This window comes from Micrasema longulum, unplaced genomic scaffold, assembly GCF_059751315.1.
Source record: "Micrasema longulum isolate JH-2025_06_02 unplaced genomic scaffold, ASM5975131v1 h1tg001758l, whole genome shotgun sequence".
In the NCBI taxonomy this organism is placed as follows: Eukaryota; Metazoa; Arthropoda; class Insecta; order Trichoptera; family Brachycentridae; genus Micrasema; species Micrasema longulum.
The window spans coordinates 331,568-358,309 of NW_028278934.1; the positions used below are offsets into that span (position 1 = coordinate 331,568).

At 32.0% G+C, this 26,742-nt stretch overlaps 1 protein-coding gene across 1 annotated transcript in view; it reads right to left on the reverse strand.

The window, feature by feature from the left end:
• Positions 1 to 26,742, reverse strand: part of LOC148274106 (uncharacterized) — a 126,225-nt gene that overhangs the window by 68,148 nt on the left and 31,335 nt on the right. The window contains exon 2 of the mRNA XM_088237617.1: positions 1,687 to 1,966. Within this exon, the coding sequence (XP_088093743.1) occupies positions 1,687 to 1,921 (235 nt within the window). The 5' untranslated portion in view covers positions 1,922 to 1,966. The remainder of the gene's footprint in view (positions 1 to 1,686; positions 1,967 to 26,742) is intronic.

A 26,742-nucleotide genomic window follows, 5' to 3' on the forward strand; every position in this document is an offset into this window, starting at 1 on the left:
GTGCAAGTTGGCGAGACTTTTGGGAAAAAACACTAACAAGTTTGTCGGAAAATCAAGATCGTTTCTTTGAATGTTACCCGCACTCAGGGAGCTAGAACTTTCTGTAATTAATGCAAAACTTCTCCTCTCATGATGCGCCCCTAGACCCACCCCCGAGGGGACTAGGGTGTTTGTGAGTCTAAGGAAAGAGACTCAAATAAACGCTTCAAAGAGCACAACCAAAGTTTCCTTTCATCCCCCGGCCCGGGGGAATCCCATTAAAAATGTTGAATAATTTCGAGGGAATCACGCGGAGGATGTGAGATGTCTTTAGCAGATTTAGAAGCTTTGAGCCCGCGATTAGCGATCGATATTAGATCGAACATTTAGAATATCAGCTACTTACTTTATTTTAGAGACAAATATTCATTAAAACTATTCAAAATCACACACCGATTTCAACATTAAGTCAGAATGTAAAACATATAAGGTCCATCTCAGTTCTACGTCTCTCCAATGAAGACAGATTAAGAGATTGCTCTATTTCAAAATAGGAATAATTACCCCTTTGTAATCCGAGCAACCATGCCACTTTTCTAAGAAAACGGTGTTGGGCAGACAATCATAAAGTATTTTGATCATTTTTGTTACCTGAAGGTAAGATGATCAGTCTTACGCTTCAGGTACCAACCAGTCCAGGGACTATGAAATATTTTAGTGTAAAAACACCGTATTCAATAAATATATAAAGACCTTTTGCATGGAAGCAAATGCGCTGACCAATGCACCGACAAAAAAAGTAGTTGTTAACATCCTTCCTCCACTGACTGTCACTGACTTAGTGACCCACGAGCCAGTATAAAAAAATAATGAACAAAATTTTACCAATTCTCACAAAGGTTCGCCATCACTGCCCAAGACTATACCTTGTCGTGCGTGATCCAGATACATGAATATTATTACTTCATCACATACTATGGTGATAAAGTAACAAAAGCGTAGAAGGAGACAGAGGCTAGAGGAAGACACCTGCTTAAAACCATCTCCGGAAGACATGCTAGATGGATTAGAAACAAAGTGCGTCACTAGAGTCTCCTAAATGAGGTTATAGAGGGAATGTCTGAGTAGAAAAACTACTGTGGGTGCCCTCGCCAAGAATACCAAAAAGATGTATGCGAAGATGTGAGCTGCAGGCCTTATGAAAAGTTAAAGAAAGCCGCACAGGACACACCGGTGTGTTTGAATGATTGAAACCGGAGAGAGAGAGAGAGAGATTAAATGAATGTAATATTCAATTCTCACACTCGTAAATAAGTCGTTGTAAGAAAAATTAACAACTTCAATTGAACGTAGGTATGCAGAAAGTAGCCAGCCATAGAAAAGTGAAACTGAGACAAATAGCACTTTTATGAAAAGAGTGAATTATCAAATCTACACAACAGTTGGAATGTGTGACTTTGACAAATGATAAATATTGAATACATTAGTTTTTTTTACAATACTTACAAGAATTTTATTATGTATTTGACAAGTTTTAATGATTTCTAAAGTAATGCAGCTAACGTCGATTATCTTTACGAACGACCGATTCTTTCAGACTTGGCAAAAAGTACATAAAATTTAAAAATTCATTACAAAAGTCTTAGCATTTTGTCAGTTGGTTCACGTTACCGGCAATGGGTCATATTATGCTCACGGTTGTCCTACCTGTGCAGTATCGAGGCTCATCGCTCCCGTCTCCGCAGTCGTTGTTCCCGTCGCAGTAGCGGTCCAGCCGCACGCAGCTGCCGCTCCGGCACGGGTACTCCGAGATGCGGCACGCCGTGGCGGCGAGGGACGCGCGCGCCGCCAGCAGCGCGGCCAGCAGCGCGGCTAGCAGCGCGGCGCGCACGGCGAGCCGCGCGCCGGGCCGCGCGGCGGGCCGCGGGGCGGCCGCGGTCATGGCGCGCGCGAAAGGAGGGTCACTGGCGCAATCTTCACCGTGCTTCTGCGAAAAACAATAAACAAATAATACAATTTACGTATGTTTTATTTTTCTTTTTAATGCTAGTATTTACACGTATCTTTAATTTTCTAATTACAAATGGTATATTCTGTAATTTATTTTTGTTTTTCAATTTTTTATTATTAATGATAAATTTTCAAATTTATATTTATGCTTCAATTTTTATTATCATCGGTATGTTTTCCAATTCATATTTTTGTTTAATTTCTTTATTACTAATGTTATATTTTATAATGCGTATTTATGCTTTGATTTTTATTTTTATCGGTATGTTTTCTAATTTATAATAATTATGTCTCATTTCTCATTTCATGCCTCATTTCATTTATGTCAATTAATGGCATAGAAATCATCCTTCTTAGGATGGATTGCTTTAATAAAAAAAAATTTAAAAAAAGGCATATTTTCTAATTTATTTTTATGATTCACTTTTTATTATTATAACCTGCATGTTTTCTAATTTATATTTATATTGATTATTATTATTCTTTGAATTTATTAAGTATCATTTGATGAAATAAAAAAATAACACATTTAAAAAATAAGGTCCTTCCTAAACACAGGAATTTTCTAGCTAGTCGGGACCTGAAACAGAGAAACTCTGTACATTTCAAAACTGTGAAATACATCAATCAAAAAAATAAAATTAAAAAAATACTACAACTCTTTTGGCCCGTGTTCAGGCGGATGAAGAATACGCGTAATATAAACTTATCCAAAGAGTTTTATTGATATTTTTCTCAAAATCAATGAAATTTAACCGTTTTAGGTTTTCATCTAAGGAGACCGATGTCTAAACAGATACCTATAAATGACATGTCATAAGCTCTGTAAAACATCTGACTTATTTAACGGCTCAGGGTAGATATTTCAAACGCTTTCGCGGCCGTAGAAAAAGCTTTTACAAAAAAGATAAAAGTGTTTTCTACGGCTGCGAGAGCGGTTCAGAATAACACCGCAGGTCTCCATTACAAACGGAAGTCTCATTAGCATAATTGTAGTGACGTAATAACAATTCAAATTCCTTCACAAAATGGCTCCAAAATACCTATCAGACCTTTGTATTAGGGAAAATACATGTCAAAGAAAATATACTCTTAGGTCAGCATTTAATTCAGGCAGTAGAAAAATTCGAAATCCGGCGCTCCTCAACCACTAGATTCGGAGATCGTTCTTTCGCCATTGCCGGCCCCTCTGCCTGGAACCAATTGCCTTTAAACTTACGAATCATCGACAGTCCCGTCAGTTCAGATCCCAACTAAAATCTCACTTCTTTAGTTTATCATACCCTTAATTTTAAATCAGAAAATATAATTTGTCAGTTTAGCTTAGTTAGAATGTAAGTTTAATAATACAATTCTAAAGCGCCCTTGAGGTGATTTTTTACAAAAATAGCGCTTTATAAATCGGGTTGTGGTCCTGTGGCTAGTGTCTCGGACTCACGGACCAAAGGTCTGTGGTTCGAATCCCACTCTACCCCAACTTGATTCCCATTTTCTAATAGTGAGTTATTTACAACTCGTTAAAAATGGCCCTCAGAATTAAATATTTGAGTAAATCATAAGAACGCAAATATTTATTTTTCAAAAAAAAATAAAAAATTTGCCGATTATTATTATTAATAGTGACGCTTAATAATTTGTTAATACGTATTTTAACTATTGATACCTAATCGAAACATAAAACTATTTATTTATTTGTTTACTTTATTCAATAATATCATGGAAATTTATTACTTATATTAAACTTTTTAATGTTTCTAATTACTATTTTAAAAATAAATTACTAAAATTAATAAAAAAATAAATAAAGAAATAAATTCGAATTTCATTACAGATACGTGATCTTAACTTTGCTATACCACGTTTTATCTGTGTTGTATTTCTTGACGTGTTTAATTTTTTATTTTGTATATTGATGTGTCAAAATATTTATAAATGTATTGATTTTAGTACAGAAAAGTCCCGACGTAACACGGAATTTTCTTAGAAGTCGTAACATAAAAAAACTACATTTGTACTATAATAAAATTGTCAGTCTCGTTGTGTAATGGTCAGCACGTTTGCCTTCCAAGCAAGAGGTTTCAGTTTCGATTTCCGACATGGTTGATATGAAATATTTATAAAAAAGGGTGTTTTTACACAAAAATATTTTACAGTCCCATGACTGGTACCTGAAGCGAAAGATTGTAACAAATAAAAATGATCAAGATACTCTGCGATTGGTGTACCAATACAGTGCTCCGTGCATCATTATGTGAGAAAAAAGGAAAAATAATGATGGTAATAAAATTGAGTGCTGTGGTATTAATTAATTAATTTTTAACTTGGAATTGCTCATAAAGGCGCATGATTGCGGATCAATTGTTTATATATAATTTACTTAATAATCGGATCGATTATGGCGATTTGCTGGCTGAAATCAAATTTAATATTCTCTTTCGTCGCACTAGACGTACTACATTAGTGAACAACGACAAATACAACACCAGAGGAGCTCAAAATTCTTTATTATGAAAAGCAATTAGTATTTTTTTAAAATTTGAGAAGATGTACGATCTTGACTTATATCGACGACTTAGCTCTCTGCAACAAACGGAAGCTGAGTTTCATGTACAATAATAATATTTAGCTTCTATTTATAATTTTTAGCCTCTTTTACAAAAAATTTCACCTACATACTAGGCAAATAATTCAATTAGATAAATCTCACCCGCATAAATAAAGGTTTCAGCCCTTTAACTTCACAAACATCAACATATGAAAGAATTGAAGGAATATAGATGTACTGAAATAAAAAATAACATTAAATAATATTCACAATATAAGTTATGTAAAAGGCAATTATTCTGTTCAAGTTATTAAAATAAAATAACATACACATTAAAGTGATGTGATGTATGAAGTTTTTTTATTTTTTTAGACACCAAAGTGAAAGCGATCTAAAAAGTATCATTTTGAATCACATTGAACGTAAAAATTATTTTTTTAAATATTTCATACTTCTTTTGGCCCTCAACCGAGGTTTGAAGTTTGTCAGTGTCTGAACATTTTGTAATTTATCTACATTGATAAAATATTTTTTTTATTAGTAAAGATATAACTTTACTCATTAAAAATTCAAACACGTTTTACAACTACCGAAATGCAAAAAGTTTACACTCCGTGGAACTGATTCCGTTGAGCGCCTGGCTAATATTGACGAAAACATTAAAACAATGCTACCCATTTATCACAAATCACAGTGCAACTCACGCCCTTAGATGCTTATTTAATAAGGTTTAATGCACATTATAAAATTTAATTGTACTGATTTTCTTGCCTAAGTACGAAATGACAGCCGGTTTAGCGCAAAAAAACGACTTTTTCGAAAACATAAGCTCTGGTTGAGGGCCAAAAGTAGTATCGAATATATTTTTTGAAATTTTTTTCATTCCAAGTAATCCAAAAGGCAACTTTTTAGACCCCTTTCATTTCAAACTTCGAATAAAAATAGTATGGGCCCACCCTAATACACATCACATTCCACAAACATCACTCTACGCACCGCTCTCCGAACTCCTAAAACAAAATTATCTGTAGAGACTTACTTTCATTACATTTTGTTCTGTTTAGTTTGTCATAATTTCTACGTATTATAGCAACATCTCTGTCTGCTCAACAACAAATGTAAATAAAACAAAAATGTCTAGATTTCCACATTCCTCTATAAATCCTTCATCTTATTGTGATATCAATGTCTGAAGCCCGATAAAGTTTATGATCCCGGTACTGGACTTCTTTACTACTTTTCCTAGGGTTTCTTATCCATCTTAAAATATCCATAAAACTAAAATCCTGAAATTTGTACAGTTAAACTAAAGACTCGATTTTAACTAGATTAGCATGAAGGTAATAATAAAAGTAGACTGTTAGAGTTTCTGGTCGTGTTATTGACATGGTTTTCCAATTTGATTCTAACTCGATTATTTTGCCAAAAAAAAAAAAAGGATTTTCGTCTACCGTAAGTAAAGTACTATGTATAACAGATACTCAGAATATTAGAGTTTTATCGATGTTATTTTAAAACAAAAATTAAAAATTAATCATTTATTAAATTATATTGAATTATAAATTTAAATTAAATTAAATTAAAAAATCGGCTTGTGGTCCCGTGGCTAGTGTCTCGGACTCACGGCTCAAAGGACCGTGGTTTGAATCCCACTCTACCCCAAATTGATTCCGATAAAAAAAAACAATTTACACAAATATTTATTTTTATTTTTTAAATTCGATATTGTGTTAAATTGAAGATCGATTTGATAAATAGCGATGAGTCTTAAATGGGAAATATAGTACTAAATCATCCATATCATTCTTATCCAGATCATCCTTATTTAGCTTACTGTCGCCGTTTTTTTTTTATTTCTCGTTAAGATTACACAATTTTATTTCAACAAAATATACTTAATTACAATTTTTCGAGTGTTACTTAACAGATATGCCCGGCACCACGAAAATATTTATTTATATACATAGTAATGTAGTAAATTGTTTTCATGTTAGGATGGCTGTATTAAAATTGGACTAATCAGAAGTTTTGTTACATAGACGCCGTGTATTAAAATAAAAGATTCACTTCGGATTTTTTAAATTTTATTATTTAATTTGAACGCCCTGGCGGGCTTTTACGTTATAAAAAATACACGTACATATATGGTAAATATAAATTGTAAACTTCATAGTGATAGCGAGAACCGATAAAATAAATTAAAACAAAAATACAATATAATGGAAAGAAATTGAAATAAATAAAACCCAAAAAAACAATAGGAACTCAAACACAAAATGGCTAAATGACCCAATAAATCATTCCATCATTAATTTATTTAACAATATTTTGAGTTTGTCCAAATTTTTGTAGACAAAGACTGGATTCAACTCCCTGGGGAGCTGTTTATATTAACATATTACAACAGAGATGAAGAACATTTAAGAGAAGGTAATATAGAAGTCCAGGCATCTACAGGGCTTATGACCTGTCAATGGCTGGTTTAAGTGGCCACTTTACACACTGTGTAACATTTACCATTCTGCCTATATTTGAACTTCTATATTCCTTCAATTCTTTCATCTGTTGATGCTTGTGAAGTTAAAGATATTTTTAGAAGTTAAAGATTATTTATTTATTTATTTTTGAAGTTAAAGATTATTTATTATAAATAATATTTTTAGGCGTTGCCTAGTATGTAGGTGAAATAATTCAATTAGATGGATCTCACCCGCATAAATAAAGGTTTCAGCTCTTTAATTTCACAAACATCAACAGATGAAATAATTGAAGGAAAATAGATGTTCAAATATAACCAGAATGGTGAATGTCACACAGTGTGTAAAGTGGCCACTTAAACCAGTCATTGACAGATCATAAGCCCTGTAGATGCCTGGACTTCTATATTACCTTCTCTTAAATGTTCTTTATCTCTGTTGTAATATGTTAATTAATTTATTTATTTAATATTGCGTATAGTTTTGTTCTAAACTAATCCCACTATGACAGTGGTGCAAATATATTATTAAGAAATTTTGACAATACTGATTGAATCTAGCCATGATAATAAACAATATTTGAATTCACGTTTGTGTTGAGTGTAGATAGCTATGTCGCTTTGCACATCTGGTACCAGCGCTGAACGGAGACAATGTGATTTTGATTTCCGTTTCGCAGCAGTTGGTGACTTGTTAAGTTGGTACATTTGGACCTGGTATTTAATGAGGACCTGGTATTTAATGTTGCCAGTATTACGTATATAGAGTATATATATAACAGTATATGTCTTTATTCTGTGCATCACACTGAAGTTTCTACTAAGACAACTTACATTACAAATAAAACCTCATTTTTTATTTAAATATGTACGTTTTTACCCCATTTTTAATATTTCTTTGACTTTGAACTAGCAAAATAATTTATTTATTTACTAACGCCAAATGAGTTTTTACATAAACAGAGGTTATAAACAATTTAAAAATAACATTTAAAATAGAAAGAAAAAAAATAGGTGTAATATAAAAAAATACATTATATTTAATTTCGTATTAAAAATTAGATTGTTAGTGTATTTGACACCCTCGGAAATAAGCTTTTTGAAATTTGTTGATTTTCTTGACTGATTGGATTTGCCGGAAATTGGCCGAGCGCAATGTATCATATTATTACACTCCATTCCCTTTACTAGAAATCTCCAATAAATGTACACACGTACCTACATACTAAATATACCAACTATACGTTTTCCTTTTGAGGGTATTTCTGTTTTATTTAAATAAAAAAAATATTTCACTTTCACAATGAAAACATTACATATATATTTTTTTATGTGTATTTCAAGGGGAACATTTTAAAGACAGGAGTGTGGAAGTCTAAGACTCGTGGTTAATTTTCGCGCTGTGTTACATTGAATTTTCTGTGTATAATTAAACATCCATATTTCTTTTATTTTCCCATTTGTTAATTTTTGTAAAGTTAATGAGCTGAAACCTTTATTTTAACCTGTTTGTAGATAAAGACTGGATTTTACCACCCACGGATTTTTTATTTAACAGACTTAATATGAAAACTAACATTATTTAACATACATTATACGAAAATCTTTTTTTTAAGAGTTTTTCCATCTCGACAAAAAATAAAAAAAATTGTAATTTTACAATTAAAACAACGATAATTTAACAGATTTGTAATTTAACAGTATACGTAATATATAATATACGTAATTCCTGACGATAAGGTAGTTACTTTGAAACCGGTTAACGTACAACTCATATTTCAAGAGGTTTAACCGGCCCATTTTGATAGCATAAAGTGAAATATACCACAATATAAAATATATTTTTTATACTGAAAACAATTGAAAAACGTTGACAGTAAACAAAATTGAAGCGTAGACAAAGTACAATAAAATTTAATTTAATCTTAAATGATAAATAATACAGCTATCGCATTTTCAGCAAAACGAAGCGTATTTTATATCCCAAATTTGTGTAATCGTCATAAAAGAATCCTTTTCAGAATTTTAGTTCCTGTTTCACCCTCTGGCAGAGGGTGTTTGTGTCGGGTCGTGTTTCCCTGTGATAATTGCCCGACCATTTGATTGATTATTCTGCCATTGTTTTCAGGTTCTACCCCTCACTCCCAAAGAACCCCCAAACACCTCTTTTCTTTCTTCTCGCGGTTAGGGTTCTGTTTGTTGGTTAACAAAGTATGACCATCAGTAACTGATGATTTGGGTTCAGCTTAAATTCTTAAAAAATATTTTGTGCAATTACTAATACATTCTCAAATAATTGGCTATTTTATTTAATTTTATTTTATTTATTGGGACACACGTCCTTACTCCATGGGACTTAAGACTTGTATTGAGTTGGAACAAAGAATTTGAAATAATGTTGAACAGTACAAAAATAGTTATCTTACATCAGTTGTGAAAAATGTTGGAAATAGTTTTTATTGCTTTGATTTTTATTACTCGACTACGGTGTGATTGAATTCAATAAAGAAACTTTCATATCATATTTCGCCTATTTAAATAAGAAATTACTAAATTTAATTTTAAAAAAAACATAAATTTATTTTTAAAAAAACACTTGCTGTAGGTACTATGGAAAATAGGTTTATACTTTTACTACATTTCCCCGTAGGGGTAGGCAGAGAGAATGAACCGCCGCACTCGTCTATCCTAACATACATTCCTAGCTTTTTCCACATTCATATATCTTGTCATACATGCCCTTCGGTTCTGTATGCTTTTGACATGACCAGACTTAATATTTTGTTTTATCTGATTATGCCACGTCTTCCTTGGTCGTCCTCGTCTCACGTTACCGATCATTTTCACCATATATACTTGTTTTACCATTCTTTCGTCGATCATTCATTCTTCGTGATCAAACCATCTCAAAGACCTTTTCTTAATCTTATCAATTATACTTGACTTTGATTTACACTCTCGCCTGATTTCATCATTCGTAACCCTATCATACATTGATTTCCCATACATTCGTCTAAGAGATCGCATTTCAACCGCGTTCACTCGGCTTTCATTCTTCTTCTGCCAGTTCCATGTTTCACTTTCATACTTAAGTGTTAGAACTTAAACTTCGTTGTGCACTGCCAGTTTAGCTTCGATAGACATATTTTTATTAGCAATTACTGTGCTTAGTGCTCCGTTCATTTTTTTGCCCGCATTCAATCTCCTTTCAACATCTTTTACTACTCTTCTATCTCTTGAAAATATGCTTCCCAGATTCACAAATTTTTCTACTTGTTTGATAGATTCGTTGTTTACATTTAATTATGCAGTCAGTAACCTCACCATCCCTTTCAAAATCTATCACTTTTGACTTACATTCGTTCATCGCCAATTCACTTTCCAGGCATATATCATACAGTCTAGAGACTATTTGTTGCAAATCATTCTTGCTGCTCGCTAACAGAACTGCATCATCAGCATACAACAAACAGCTTATTGAAAAATTATCCATTTTCGCTCCAATACCCATACATTCTATCTCTTTCATACAGTTGTCCATGTATATATTAAACAAGCATGGTGACATTACACATCCCTGTTTCACGCCTTTTGAGATCGCAAACCAAGATGTAAATCCCCCATTAACTCTTACACACGCTGAATTCTCCCCATAGAGAGACGATACTGCACGTAAAAGTTTATTGTTTACTCTATACTTTTCCAACACGCCTCACAAAATCATTATTTCTAGTTTATTTATAGATTATAGGTTTATAGATTATAGTTTTTTAAATTCGGTTAAATTTTTTAATTGCAGTTATGTTAGATTCGTACCTATATTAAAATAAACTTTCAAAAAACACCATGAACAAATATGCACGGTATTATACTGATAACTTAAATTAAATATTTAAGAGATTCTAAAAACAAAATCATTTAAAACATATTTAGACCCAAGCGAAGTAAGTACATCTCAGTGACATTTCACTCAAAGGGCAGTAGCTTAAAAAGAAAAATATTTCATGTAAATTTTGTAATTTGGCAAAGTGCGCTATTAACATTTTATAGTCACAAAATCTGCACGCTAACGTTAAGTAATTTGTGTTTATAAAGTGAAATTTCGTAACATTATGTACCCAATATCTCTCGACATCCTTTACAGAAAGGCGATTACCTCTTAGGCGATGTTGATGGCTGTTTTGCAAGGAAAGTAAGCGACCACTTAAGAGAACATAAATGCTGGAAACATTCTTCCAGAGAACGACCATAAATATTCTGTACAAGAAATAGCCAGTGACTATAAAACAGCGTTAACCTTATTACTCAGAGCCTTACAGATACGAATTTCCACCATACATAAGACTCGAATTTTATTTCCCAGATTTTTTGAAATAAATCTAACCCCTTTCGTAGAGGCAAATAAAGTGAAGGCTTTTAGTTTCAGAAAACACTGAATAAGTGCTCAAACACCTCTTTTACTCAAATAACATGAGGGCAGATTTTTACCCTTTATTTTATAGGCGATGTCAACTGCTTGACGGAGGTCCGGGCAGAACCTTTTTTTTAATTGAAAATAGAAACACATTTATATTAAATTTTAGTACTGTTTCTTTTCTGTAAGTCTTAATAATTTGAAACAATATAAAACCTAAATAGTTATTATATTTACTCACAATGTACATATTTTGAATATTTACCATAACTTGCACCCACGTTCTTCTGACTATTGATTTTAATATTCATTATTATTACAATTAAGACTAAAAAATCATTAATTTCGCATATATGCACATTTTTTTCATTCGAGTCTTATTTGAATTGCACCGATAAATATTTTAACATTTATGAATTCAATTACAAAAAATAAACAACACATTTTATGATATTGTTGCTTCAAAATAAAATAATATTAAAACATAAATTTGATATAATCGATGGGTAAAAAAAACAAAATAATATGATATTTATATGCAATAAACAATTACATATTTTAAAAATATTGCGAATTTCGATATGAGATTTGACTTCAATTTTTATATCTTAAATAAATTGAAAACAGTAACTTTCAAATTTGAAATAAGAGTACATATTTTTTTTTGTGAAATGTGTTGTTAAATTATTGAATATTTATCCACTTAAGTGATTTTATTAGAATTGAAGAATAAATGAAGTGGGTTCACAAATAAACAGTGAAAATTAAAAAAAGCATTATCGTTTAGATATTTTACCATAAAACCAAACATACTCGTAGTATTTCTAAAAACTGGGACGCAGAATAGCTGATAAATTATTTTCATTGTTTTTTTTATGTTTTATGGTCGTTAATCTTCTTGTCTACTTTTCTAAGTGTCACATCAATATTTTTTCCGTTAAGTGGTTAAGTATGTTTTGTTCTAGGAAAATATTATTAGTGGTTTATTGATTTATGATTCCTTTATTTTTTCAAGTATTTTTCTGTTATTCAGAAGAAAACTTTCAAAATGTGAGCTGTATTTATAGTTCATGATTATTGGTTTACAATACGAAATATAAACCACGAACAATTAATTGGTTATAGAAAAAAAAAAAAAACAAAATAAATCAAAAGCAAAATAATAAATTATAATGTGTGTTTGTCTGTTTGCTTGTGTTTGCTTCACGTCGCAAAGGAGGGACTGATCAATTTGATTTCGCATAGAGATAATCAAAAAACTGGTGCAACAAACTACTTTTCATAAATAAATCCTTATCTAAATACTTATTTAACACTTATCCTACTTTTCATAAGTAAATTCTTAGTGAAAAAAAATATTTATGTTAAAATAGAATAACGATCTTATGTCTCCATAACCTAACGGATCGTCATTATTTTTGCATAGCGATAGTTGAAAGACCGGCAAATAATACAGGTTAATTTTTATCCCAAAAAAAAACGTTTCATAGCGAAAATTCTTATTTCGTAATGAAAAAACTAGCATATTTTATATTTTTTCCCTAATACCACGCGAAGGGAGCCACTGGTAAATGCTAGTATATTATAATTTTTAAATAAAGACTAGGTATAGAGTAAATTCACATAAAAGTCAAAGGTCTTCCTCTAAAATGAAAATGACATATACCTAACAGTTCTTAAACTTTTTAAGGAACAATGTATTAAGACGATTAGGTTTCTTCTTTCGATTCCCTCCTAAAATGTAGAACCCGTAAATTTCAGGTAAAAGTCATAAAAACAGGAAACCTTATGATTTTTGCATATAAATTATAGTTATATTCTCCAGTCAATATGCAGTTGCTAAATACTGACCATAATGTCTATTTGAGATTAGTTATTTAGTAGAAACAAGAAGTTTCTACGGGATTCGAACCTTAAACCTCCTGATCCGGAGTCCACGGCACTAACCACGGATCATTACCCGTCTTCTTTGTACAAAATTTACACCATTAATTTTAACTAAAAAGAAACATCGAAATATCTTAGTAAATACATAAAATTAAACGTATTTTTGCAGGTGAAAGGCTACAATTTAATGTATGTGTAACTTTAAGCAATTATGTATTTTTAAATAAACTACAATATTAAAAATAAATAATTTATAAAGTCTGTTATAATAGAGATATTAAGTATTTTTCACTTGTGTTGTTTCACAACAAATTTGACATTAATATTAATTGTTTAACTCATAATTTTCATTCTAAAATTAAAATGTAAGTGTCTTCATCTTTGTTGTAATAAACTATTGTTTATAACTCCCAAGGAGGTTGAAAACAGTTCTTTTCTACAAAAAAAAATCGACTTACTCATTGTTGAAATATTGTTGAAAATCTTATGACTTACTTTTTTTTACTGAAAATCGTTTCGTATCATGTCTAGACATAAAACGTCAAGACAAAGAGTATTTTTTTAAATAGCTGAGATTAAAATACCAGAGTTTTATTACCAAAATGTAAAAGAACGTCAGATAGACGTCTGTCCACCTGACGTCCATTTGAAATCTTACAACCGGCGACGATAAAATTTACCACATTGAATTTCTCAATATATTTTGAGAGTTTTTATAATAGGCTAGCAAAACGGCGTCATGTCGATCTAAGGGCATTTTTTGCCTCGGTTTAACCGTTAAATATTCATATTTCTAATAAGTTGGAGACATCTCTCACCTAAGTTTTATCCCCATTGATTATCCGAAATATCACCCTTCGAAATACCTTTCACTTGATCCGCCCAAGTTGCCGCCAATTTCCAAATTTTACGCCGTTAGCCATTTCTCACCACCCCCTTCTACTTTTCAATTCTACCCCCCTCCTATCCCCCGCGTTCTCTCGCCACTTCCACCATCTCCTCGCCATAGTCGTGACTAGCAAAGCAAATTAAAGTGCTTGACGCTCTCGACTTCTCGGCTTGCTGACCTGCAGTGGGTGACAAAGAACAAACATATCATCGTTAGAAACTGTCCAAAGAGAACGTAAATAGAAAATCTCAACGTGTTAATAACAGTTAAATTCCTGGCAGGGTGAACGAGAAATATTGATTTTGTGAATTGTTTAACATAAATATTTCTTTGTTCCTGGAGTGGCGCCTGAAGTGTACGACTGATCTGATCACTTACCTTCATTTAACATATGATCAAAATACGCTGCATTTTGTCTATCAATGCAGCGTTTTATGCATCACTGGATACGAAAAGGGTATGACGATGATGATTTATAAATATTTCAACGCCTTAATATGAATACAACGTTAGTCACAAAATAACAACTTTACAGATCAAAATTACTATTGAAAAACTTCATGGGTCGGTAATTTTGTATGAAATTTTAGTGTTTTTTTTTTATTATCAACTATTTCATTTTTAAGGCATACATGATTTTTTAGTGTTTTACCCAAACGTATGTAAAATTTTGTACTACTAACCATCTACTGACTTGCGCTGTATTCCAAGGATTATGAATCTTCTTTGTGGCACGAGTTATTTGAGAAATGTTTTTTATCTCTTTTCTGTGGAAAATTTCTTTGTTCAAATAACAGAAATAGATGCTGTTTCGTACGGTAAAAAATATTCAATTATATTATTTGATACAGAAAAAAGTTACTAATACCCGTATGCAGAGACAAACCTTAAGGTGAGGAAAGTACATTCTATTCTCTTCACCTTCGGGTTATTCTCTGCATTTGAAATTAGAATGTACTTTCCTCACCTTAAGTTTTGTCTCAGCATACGGGTATAAGTCGAAGTATTAAAATAAGCAAATTAATACGAATGAATCTTTACTCTCGTCAACAAAAGTTCAAACAAACAAACAAACCATCACGCCGTTTCCCCGTAAGGGTAAGCATAGAGGATAGAACGCCATAACACTCTATCTTTGCATACAGATCTCGCTTCCTCTACATTCATACATCTTCTCATGCACGCGCGCCGATTATTCCGACTTTTGACATGTCCATCTTTAAGTATTTGTTAGATTTGTTCATGCCATGTCTTTCTCGGTCTTTCTCTATTCCTGCATCCATCAACATTCGCATCGCAAATATTCTTAGCCGTTCTTTCGCTGTCCATTCGTTCTACATGTCTAAACCAGCGCAGAGCTCCTTTCTTGATTTAAAAATCTACTGATGAAAGGAATATTAATACAAGTCAAAACAAATCAGCCAATAACAGGTAAAAAAATCTGTCAATGCCTAGACTCCTGTATTCCGTTTTTAAAAAGGTTCCTTATCTCTTTTGAAATATTTGTCAAATACATTTTTTTTCCTCACATATTTATCTTCGATATATTTAAGAAAACACTAAAAAGATTTTCGATGTATCCTATCAACACGAATTGCAATGAGACCATTTTGTTTTCCTGCCGTGTACCTCTGGAATATTCGCGTTTGCCTTTTGTTTAGGCGGGAAAGTGTGTCGAGTGTTGAAAGTGGAGGGGGACAAGTTTGAAGGGCCGAATACCGAGGGGTATATAAGGCTGTGTTTCCTCCGATGAGTGTTATTACTATAGTATGCCGGGCTAGGACATGTGTGCGTATATCTGAAGTACTATCACGCTCGCAGGTAATAGGGTTTCATTAGGACGTGATCTAAAATTAATGGAGCCAAACACGTATTGATAACATGTATCCGGGCGGGTACGAATTATCATTTCTGTTTTTAGTATAGGAGTGAAATTGTAAATAACTGAATCTACTTTTACTGAAAATAATAGAAAAATATAACCTCTAATATAATTTAACAGTATGCATGAATTCTGGAAATAACCCTAGATCTCATATTATAGATATTTTTTCAAATAGACTTGAGACAATACCTGATTATTTAATTTATAACGATTTAATTCATTTGTCAATTTTCATTTCACTAAACGCACAGCAAAAAATAAAAGGTAGGGGGGGAGTCATTACGGGAACAATAAGGATAATCAATAATAATAATGTGTGCAAAGTACTTTTGATTATTGTTATTAATCGCAACATTTTTGTTACAGGGCTATCTCTATGTTGAACAATATCACTTTGGACATTGACATTTTTCACGTCTCTGAAGGAGTTTTTCGTTACAAGATTTTCTTACTTTTTTAACATATTATTCTTTGGATATTATGTAAACTTATTTTTTTTTTTTATTTACCTAATTTTACCTAACTATTTTAATTATTTCTACATGTTTAAATTAAGATATTCCATTTTGTAATGTACATATATATGAATAAATAAACAAAATTAAAATAAAATAAAATTGAAATTGAATTGAAAAGTAACATTACAATATTTTGAATTTGTCCAAATTTTAATAGATAAAATACTGGATTTTACCCCCTATGAAACTATAAGCCCTGTAAATGCCTAGACTTCCATATTTTCTTCTCTAAAATGTTCTTCGTCCGTGTTGTAATTTGTTAAACTTCTGTTACATATTAAACTAAAATTTGGTATATTCCTTGGATAAGTAACTAATCAAATTACGTCTTTTTTTTACATGACCCGGTTTGTTCGGCTACGATTTTTTTTTTATGTAGATGAAGCCACTTTAATAGTCTATAGGCACGTTTCAGAAAGTCAAATGTATAATATAATATCTGAGTATATATCGAATTATGGATTTTTTAAAGTCTACCGATATTGAGACGTACCTGACTTATACATTATACTAATAATATTCACCGTCAACATGTGGTGATGGTGATATTGCTTTTTAGTGTTTACTTGTAAATATACCTAGTGAAAGTTCTGACGAAGAGACGAGTATGTCTAAAAACCAGGAGACATTAAAAAATAGGCATGCGATTAACAATGTCACAAGCGAGCCTCAATTCATTATAAACGAATATTTATTAACATTAGTCAAAATTTTTGATAATATATTGAAAGCTCAAATTATCAAAAATAAAATACTGAATAAAATACCCAATAAACGGCTTAACCTTAAATTCATTTTTAAAACTACAGATATATGAAATTTAATATAATTTAGTGTATTTCGTTAGTTTGTAGAGCGTAAAAAACTTTACAAAACTGTATCATTAAGTCAAATCCGCATATTTTCGAGCTAGCGTTTTTTGCCATTATACCCACGATATATGTAGATACAAATAAATATAGTTTTGCAACATATTTTTACAATCCTCTAACTTCACTAGTATTATAAAGTGACATTATTTTTCAAAGCTTTCCTAATGAAAAATATTTAATGATATCAAAAAATTTGGCATATACTTTGAAATTTAAAATTTAATCAATAATCAAATAACCTTGTAATAAAGCCCATTATACGAACTGTCAATGATTATACAATGATTTTTGTGCAACAACTACAGTGGTGTAAAGTGAGACTTTCATGTTAGTGTAATGAGTGTCACGACACCTGGAATAAAATTTGTTCACGTCACGATACATCAGTTAATGTTTGTGCCATAGAATTAAGAATAGTCCAGAAACCGCATACGCACATCAAACAGAAGGTGACTCAACTACTCATAAATGAGTAAGTTAACGTTTTGACCCATTAGCTTCTTTGTAGACGTCGCTCAGTACGCAACTCCTTATTTAAATTCATTTTATAAGATACTTTTAAATTCTAGAAATACTGCTGGTATCTTAAAGAAACAAAATGGTTTCACATTTCATGTGTAATTAGCAAATGATTGTTTGAGTAGCAAATGCATTACTTAAAAATATGATTTTTTTCTATCTGTCAGATTGTCGAAGAAACAAAATGGAAATTTCGTTAGTGTTGCCTGGGTAGTAATTTTTTTTTACCCTACTTTGCTCATCTAATGAGAGAATTAATGAAAATTGGATCTCGGATTAAACAACTCTGTGGTGGACATTTGACCGACATTATCTTCAAAACATCAAATATTATTTAACATGATCTTAAAACATCTGTTTTATGTAAAATATTCTTTTTTTTAAATTTTAAGTTTAAAGTTCATTAATAGTACTCTTATTAAATGACCCTTTACTTATCTACTCTGCTGTGTCAATTAATATTTTCGCGTGCACAATAAAATTTTAGAGAAATTAACAGATTGCTTTTTTTTACCTGACATTTGTGTTATGATTTTTTTTCCCCATCAAGCAACATTACGCTGCGACCTCACAAATGCGCGCGGCGAAAGTAGGGCATAGTGGGGGGATTATTGGACACAGTCCGATGTATTAAAATATGATTCTATGCTCCTTCCGGACTATTCTTAATTCTATGGTTTATGCATTACGAGCTAAACTGCAATCCTTCCTATTTTCTAGATTTAAGTACATACTCACATATATATATTAAATGAACACAATCGAAAGTTTGATATCAATTACTGTATTAAGTTCGAATTAGATATGTATATTTACATTATTATTTTTGTGTTTTGGATTACATAAATTGTGAGGATATGCGGTGACAGTAACATTTTGATAATTAAGTCATTGAACACTGTTTTCCGGTCACTGTCTTGAATATGCCTCCCCGATGCTAGGCGAAAAAGACTACTGCATTTTAAATCTTTTATTTCTAACTAAAAAAACAAAATCGACGTTTCGCTGTCTCATTTTCCGCACCTCAAAACTGAACCAATTTTAGGTTTTTTTTTTAAAACAGAGTATTAGAATAAAATTTCCTATATCGTTCTATTTTGTGTTTTTCCAAAATAGTTTTTATATTTATATACCGTACGCCCGAAGACCGCAGATAAAAATTGTCGCTTCTAGAGGTTTTTGGTTCTAGTTCCCATAATTAACTATTCATCAATAAAACAAAACTATTGAAACACGCCTACCGTAAATATTTAAATTACCATAATCCAGGGTGAAAATACGGGAATCCGTTTGTATAAAGAAAAGTCAGACCGCGATTAATCTCAAGATAAAACATTATTAAGTATACCAACAAAGTTTTTTTTCATAATGCTTTTATGTAACCAAAGAAACAGGTACAGATACAGTACAGTACAGATATACGCATCTTAAGTCATCTAAAATTATGACACTTAACTCATGCCCAAACGCTCAGTCATATCCAACGCGTATTTAGTCGTTTTTGTAAACCGCCAGCCAGGTTTGACGAGAGCTGGATATTTAAATTAAAACCCAAATGCCTAATCGTGCGTTAAAACGTGTGAAAATTGTTCGGATAAATAGAAAAAATGTGGAGTAACTTTTTGTAAAAAACAGGAACTTAGGTATTTGTTTATGATTGAATTTGAATAATAAAAAGAATTACTATTTAAATATTGACTTTAAGTAGGTACTTGTTTATGTTTGAATGCCAAAACATTAAATAATTCATTTAATGTCAAACTCTGCTCTTCTACCAACAGGGGTGCACTTTATGTAGGAATGCGATTTTCAAAAATCCATTAAAAAGAAATAAGTGGGTAAAAATTATTAGGAACTTAAAGAAGGAATCTGATTGGGATTCAGAATATTGTTTATAAACATTCAAAAACATTTTTTTTTTTTATAACGACATCCTTCCTTTTTTTGTAAATGCATTTTCGTCAAATGCAGCCCTGTCGAACGATGAATAAAACATTTATGCTCCTCACTTTTTCTACTTAACAGGTTGCAGATTAAATTTTGCTGAACACCGCCTGTAAAATTGGTCAAGTAGTTATTCAGTCTATCGGAGACACACATACAAACATTGCCTTTTATTATTAATTATTATTAAATTACATTATTTCATAAGTTGTTGGTTTAAATATTTTTAATAAATGCCTATCCACAACCATTGACTTTCCGCACCTAATGGTGCATAAGGCAATGCATTGGTACACTAATCGCAGGGTATCTTGATACTTTTTTTAAAAACATTAATGTAAGAACTTTCGCTTCATGTCCAGGGACTATGATGTAAAAACAGGTTTTTAAGTAAATGTTTCATTTCCAGCTTGTCGGTGATTGCGGCAAACGCGCTGACAACTACGCCACGACACCGACCACAAAAACGCTTATGTTTACTTCATAAGTATTGATTCCCAAATAATATTTACATGTTCAGAAAATTTTTAGTTTGATAAAAAGCGAAAAATGTAACCATTTTACATAAAATTTAGTCAAATGAACCCAAATAAAATTTTTGAGGTTAGGTGTGTTTACGTACTATATATCGCGTATAGTGGCTGTGTACATAATAAGTTGGCTACCGAAATTCCAATAAATGTCATTTAAACTTTCACGAAATCCACTCTATTTTCTCTGTTTAACTAGTTCGGTTAACAAAAAACCGTAGCTAGACCCCCATATCCCAAGTACTCGTACATTGATTTTACCCAATTCTCATCGGTAAACATTGAACAGAGTTTAAACATAATTAAACGTTTGAGTTTACTTAAGAGAAGCTTATGTTGAATCATTCGAATCAATATATGAAAGATAGTTACGGAGAGTGATTTGCAGAATCGATATTGCGGTAATCGGAATATTTCCATAATCGATCTTATCCATAATTGTAATGATTTTTTATTTAACCTAGAACGCATATTTTTAACTCTTAAAAGACTGTGGTAAATTATCCCTTTACGCGCGGTGATGTAACATCGTGTTTCCTCAAGCAAAATACGGAATGTTAAACAAAACGGAATAAAACATATAAACATACAGTTTAAAAACTCCTTTTCCATAATTTATAAAAATAAACATATAATTTGTCGTAGCAAAAAAAATGAAAATCGTAAATTTGCCGCTCACAATTCACGCGTGCGTCCCATCACTGGCAACAACCGACTGAATTTTTTTCACACAACACCGGCTACGGCGGCTACAGAACAGCGTCTCAGTCTTCCTTGTGATGTGTTCTATCTTCGTGCTCTCTCTAATACAGATGTATTGCCGTATTAGCGGACATCATTTTTTGGGTAGCAAGGCCAAATACTTTTTGTATTAAAATCCAGCAAAGTCATACAAATATTGCTTTTAAAATTCGATGTGAAAATGTCAATTTGAAGATTGTAAAAAATACAACTTCATCAGTTTAAAAAGTAAGAGAGATATATTAAGTCTTGAATAGTATGTCGACTAGTGTGACATCTCAGTCACACAAGAGTTAATAAAACGTTTAACTGAGTAGATTTATAATATTTACCTACATAATACTTTTTTTTCAAACGATACGAATACGTGGTTATTCTTTATGTTATTTTAATTAAAATAAAAAACTTGTTTTTTTTACCACTTAATGTATATTGACAATATTTAGAGTTTGTCCCAATTTTTGACAAGGATTCAACCCCCTAGGGAGTTGTTAATATTAACATACGAGTATAAGAACACAGATGAAGACAATTTCAAAGAAGGGAACGTAAAAGTCAAGGCATAGTATCTGGGTGAAATAATTCAATCATATAAATCTCACCCGCAACAATAAAGGTTTCAGCTCTTAAACTTCACAAACGTCGACAGATGGAAAAATCGAATGAATATAATTGTTTTATAGGCAGAATAGTAAATGTTACAAAGTGTGTAATGTGGCCACTAAAACCATCCAACGACAGGTCATAAACTCTATGGATGCCTAAACTTCTATATTCCCTTCTCTAAAATGTTAATTATTTATGTTTTTATATGTTAACTTTTATTTGATTACTGACCGGTTTTGAAGCTACACAAGCTTATTTATCAAGTTACAATTTTAGTTATAAGTAGTATTCTATTGTATAATTTTATAAGTGTCTAGTAAATATTCAAATTGATTTGATATATATGGAGGTAATAAGTTTAGTCGTCATGTCGGTCAAGCAGTTTTTTTTATTGTGGATGTATGAAGTGATGGGTTGAAATTCGGTCATTTGTAATTCTAAAGGTAAACAAGAGCGGACTCCATATGTACTTATTAGATTTAGTATTTAGTATACACTGTCAAAATTACTCGATTATTTTCTTCACTAATCCTGTTAACATCACTAGTTACTTAGTTAGTTAGTTAGGGTTTTGATTCTAGTGTCTTAGATCTGACTTATTTCTTGAGTTCTCTTCCAATCGATACGCGACCACACTCGTCTGGGGAACTCACACACCGTATTCTTCTGTGGTGTAGACAACATGGTTTCTCACTTTATTAAGAATTCTTGAAAATTTATTTCTTCGGGATAACGCTAGAATTAATATTTTTTTCTTTTGAGTGATATTTTTTAATTTACGGTATCGACAATTCAATTATTAAAAAATATATATGGTATAATGTGCAGTGTAAAAACACATTTTTGATAAATATTTTATGTCAACTTTACAAAGAACGCAGAGAAAACTAATTGAATATATTATTTTTTTCAAAAATATTACCTCAAAATAGTCCTCAGGTCTATGACCTTTATCCGGGGTTCTGGTTTTCTTACTTGAACGGCTGAAGTATAAAACTGATCTAGCATCTCTGGGTAACTTTTACCAGACCCAGACAAGAAACCATAAGAAACGAAATTACACATTGTACCCGTGCGTTTTTCACTTATTTACGTGTTATGTCAGATTCTTCCGTCATCGACTATTATATGATAGTGACCAGGACAGCCCTACACAACGCGAACCTTTCGACTGTTCTAATCGTCGTCCTGTCTCGTATGTTCCAGAGCTAGGAGATCTGCCTTCTGCCGACTCCTCGTAGACACGTTATTTTGTCTTTCATAATCAGGTTTATAGTTTAAACTTCTCTTCGTTTTGCACATGACCAAGGTAGAAAACCTTACGAACTTTGATATCAACCAGCAACTGTCTATTTACTCTTGTTCTTCGGAGCACATTTTTATTGCTGACCATATCGGTCTATAGAAATAATAGCATTCTACAATTCATTTAGATTTCTAATGCCTCAACTGGTTTTAATTATTGATCTTGAGGGTTCACAAAACTCCGTACAAGACCACTCACCAAACATAGCACCCGACAATTATTTGCGGAAGATTTAAATTGAAATCATCATTACTGAAAATATTTCTCACTTCATTGAATGTTGCACGAGCTGCCTTTATTCCTATGCGTTACCAAACTTTTATCAGCTATAAAAGCGTTTTCCGCAAAATAGTCGACAAATTGGAACAACACACCGTTTTAGCAAATACATTTTATTTCCGCTCGAGAAACAATATCGCAAATATAAATAGAATGCATGCTGTCGAGTTCAATCACATTAAATAAGAAATATGAATTAAGGAGATCATTTTTTTGAAGAAAAACACAAAAAAGTTCACTGTGTTCTCTGTGTGTTAAATAAATAATATTTTTTTATTCATGACAGTATCTAATAGATCTGAGGATGAAGGTAAATGAGAACGTAAGGTTTGCTTGAGGTTATATTTGCGATATCTTAATTTTTTTTTTATTTATGAAAATTTTTCTTGCTTTATTTTAATGTAAAATTAAGTGTTAAGTAGTGTTTAAAGAAGATGTAGGGGGATGGTGGTAGGTTCGATACAATACTGTCAAATGGTATAAAAAATAAAAATTTAAATTTTGTGTTTTCAATTTACTTTCAAAACTGAAAATTTCTTTAGTATGAAATTTAAACTTAAATTAAAATCAAAATAATAAAATTAAATTAAAGATTAGGCTTATCTGTATTACTTATCTGTAAGTATTTACCAGAAATCATTAAAAAATTAAATGAATTTCTAAGAAATATCACAAAAACCCACGTATTATGTGAACGTGCTTTCGGTCAAGCAAATTATTGTTGAAATACTTAATTATAAGTAATAATATTAAAAATAAAGAAATTATTCTTACCCGTATATGCTCACTAATATTCAGCTTAATAACGAAATGTATTTCTATCCTACCAGGGAAGGTGAATGTTTCAGACTCCTAAAAACACGAAACAAGGAAACTCAAACAATCTGTAGCATAAAGGACTAAATATGTGTATAATGAGTTGCCGAAAGATATTACAGATGCTGAGTCTGACGTATCATTTCGTGGGATTGCGATGGCTTTTGCTAAAAACAAACATCCATATAGATACATAGTGACACCAAAGAAAGCTGTTAAATCTTGTGATCTCATAGAGAAAATAACGTTCTATCCTATAGCAATAATGCGGTGATTTTATTAAAAACAATTCAAAGGTTTCTACGAACGTTAATGGAAAAAGAAAAGGCTTACAACCAATTCAATAATAATCCCCCCTATCCGTATTAACTTAATGTTGGCTATGTTTTGCTAATGCACGTCTCTGAATTAAATTCACTTCGAAAAGAACTTGCGAAGAGTTTCTATTTCGCGGTGTCCGAGGCTCTGAATGAAGTTTCCTTCCGGCCGGCCGTAGGAACATAGAACGAAACTAGGCTGCTAATAGTTATTTTTATACAATTCCGTATGCTTTGTTCAGAAAGTTCCCTTGTTTCATAGTGGATAAAAGCCTAAATAACATATTCAACAAAATTTTAACTAAGCCGAAAAGTTTGTTCAAAAACGCTGAATTTATTTTACAGATAATTTTTTTACAGAGACAAAACCGAAAAGAGAAAATGATACATTACTTAACACATTAACCCAATTTTTTGACGAATGTTTTTTTTTTCGAATTTCGTGCTGAAACTTAAACTTTACATTAGCGGGCTTATTGCCAAGTGGTGATTTCTTCCAACCAACCTAAAATATAAAAGTTTTATTTTTGTAATTCAAGTTACAAAACGTATTCAATAGAAAATAAAAAAAATGGTAAATATGTGTAAAAATATAAATAACTCTAGTTGCATATAAATTACATTTAATCAATAATATTACTCAATGGGAAAAGGGAAAAAAAGAAAGCGGAAAGGAAGACAGATAAGGGAGAGAAAGACGACGTTTCTTTCGACGTGATTTAAACAGAGACACTGTAGACATCTTTGATGGTGGATTAGAGATCATTCCATAGTCGAGCCGCATGGACACTATGAGAGAAGACAAAAAAAGAATTGTGGATTTTGAGTTGGAAGGGGGAATGCATATAAAATTTAAAGCATGAAATCCGGATTTTAGTGGTTATGGCTGGAAAAATATCCACCAAATAGCAAAAAGTGTACTTGCAAACTAACAAACATATCCGACTTATATACCGAGGAACTTATGTCGCACAATTAACATATGCTGCTAAAGTTTGGATTCATCGTGCATCCTCTGGTGGCGTCTACAGGACCCTCCTGAGTGGCCAAAGAGCCCCTCTAATTGCACTCACGGTTGCTTATAGAACTGTGTCTACAGCCATTTTACCTGTCCTGGCCGGGGAACTTCCGGCAGACTTAGAGGTAATGAAATCTGTTGCGGTCAAACTACTAAAAAAAGGTGAGTTGGTTACATATTTTGACATCAGTGTTCAACACCGAGAGGGTAGTAGATTAAAACCATTGACAAAAACAATAACAGAAAAAACTATTGACGAGTGGCAAATTAGGTGGGATGCATCTCTGACGGGGCGCTGGACGCATACATTTTTTCCGGACATACGAAAAAAACTAAGCCTTAAGAAAATTAACTTGGATCACTGTGTTGTCCAGATGTTGTCTGGACATGGTGAGTTTATGTCAAAATTATATGACCTCGCACTAGTAAGAGATCCTGAATGTACTTGCGGGGAGTCCCGTCAGACGGCTGAACATGTCCGATGGCATTGCCCGATTTTAGATACTGAAAGGGAAAACATGCTGAACGGCTTGACAGAGGTAACGAGGTCAATGTGGAATCCAAGTTTATTGGCTAATCCAACTAACGTTAAAGCATTTTTTCATTTTGTGAGCGAATGGGTAGAAAAATGGGAGGAACTGGGTAAAGGCCTACCATGAGTACTAAATCAGTCTAAGATAAAAGGATACATACTTAGATACTAGCATTGGTTGTCTGAAGTAAACTCTTGTCCGTCTGTGTTGTTTTTGTCCCATAGAAGGGAAATGGTAAATTACAAATCTAAATAGTAGACTAACTCAAGAGAACCACGCGCCGACCATGCTCTAGGACCCGTTTCGTCTGCTTTAAGGTCTGCGAGATTGTTAGGACGATTAAGGTCTTTGCATAGGATTGTTTTTTCTGTCGGTATTAGGAAAATGGTTTTTGCGAGGAACCCAGTACTATGACGAAAAGTAATTTTGCCTGAGTTCCATAGGGACCATGTTAGGATTTGTGTTAGGATTTTGCCGGTAGTGTCTTGATAATTTGATGTTCCTCTGTGATTTGTTACAGATGCATATTGTTTTTCTTCTGTTGATTGAGTGCATATTGTAAAAGGCAAATTATTCTAATGTTTTCTATATGTATTTAGGTTTCGTGTAGTTGATTGATTTGTTTGTATTACTACGTTCTTCTTCCATTCCGATGCGG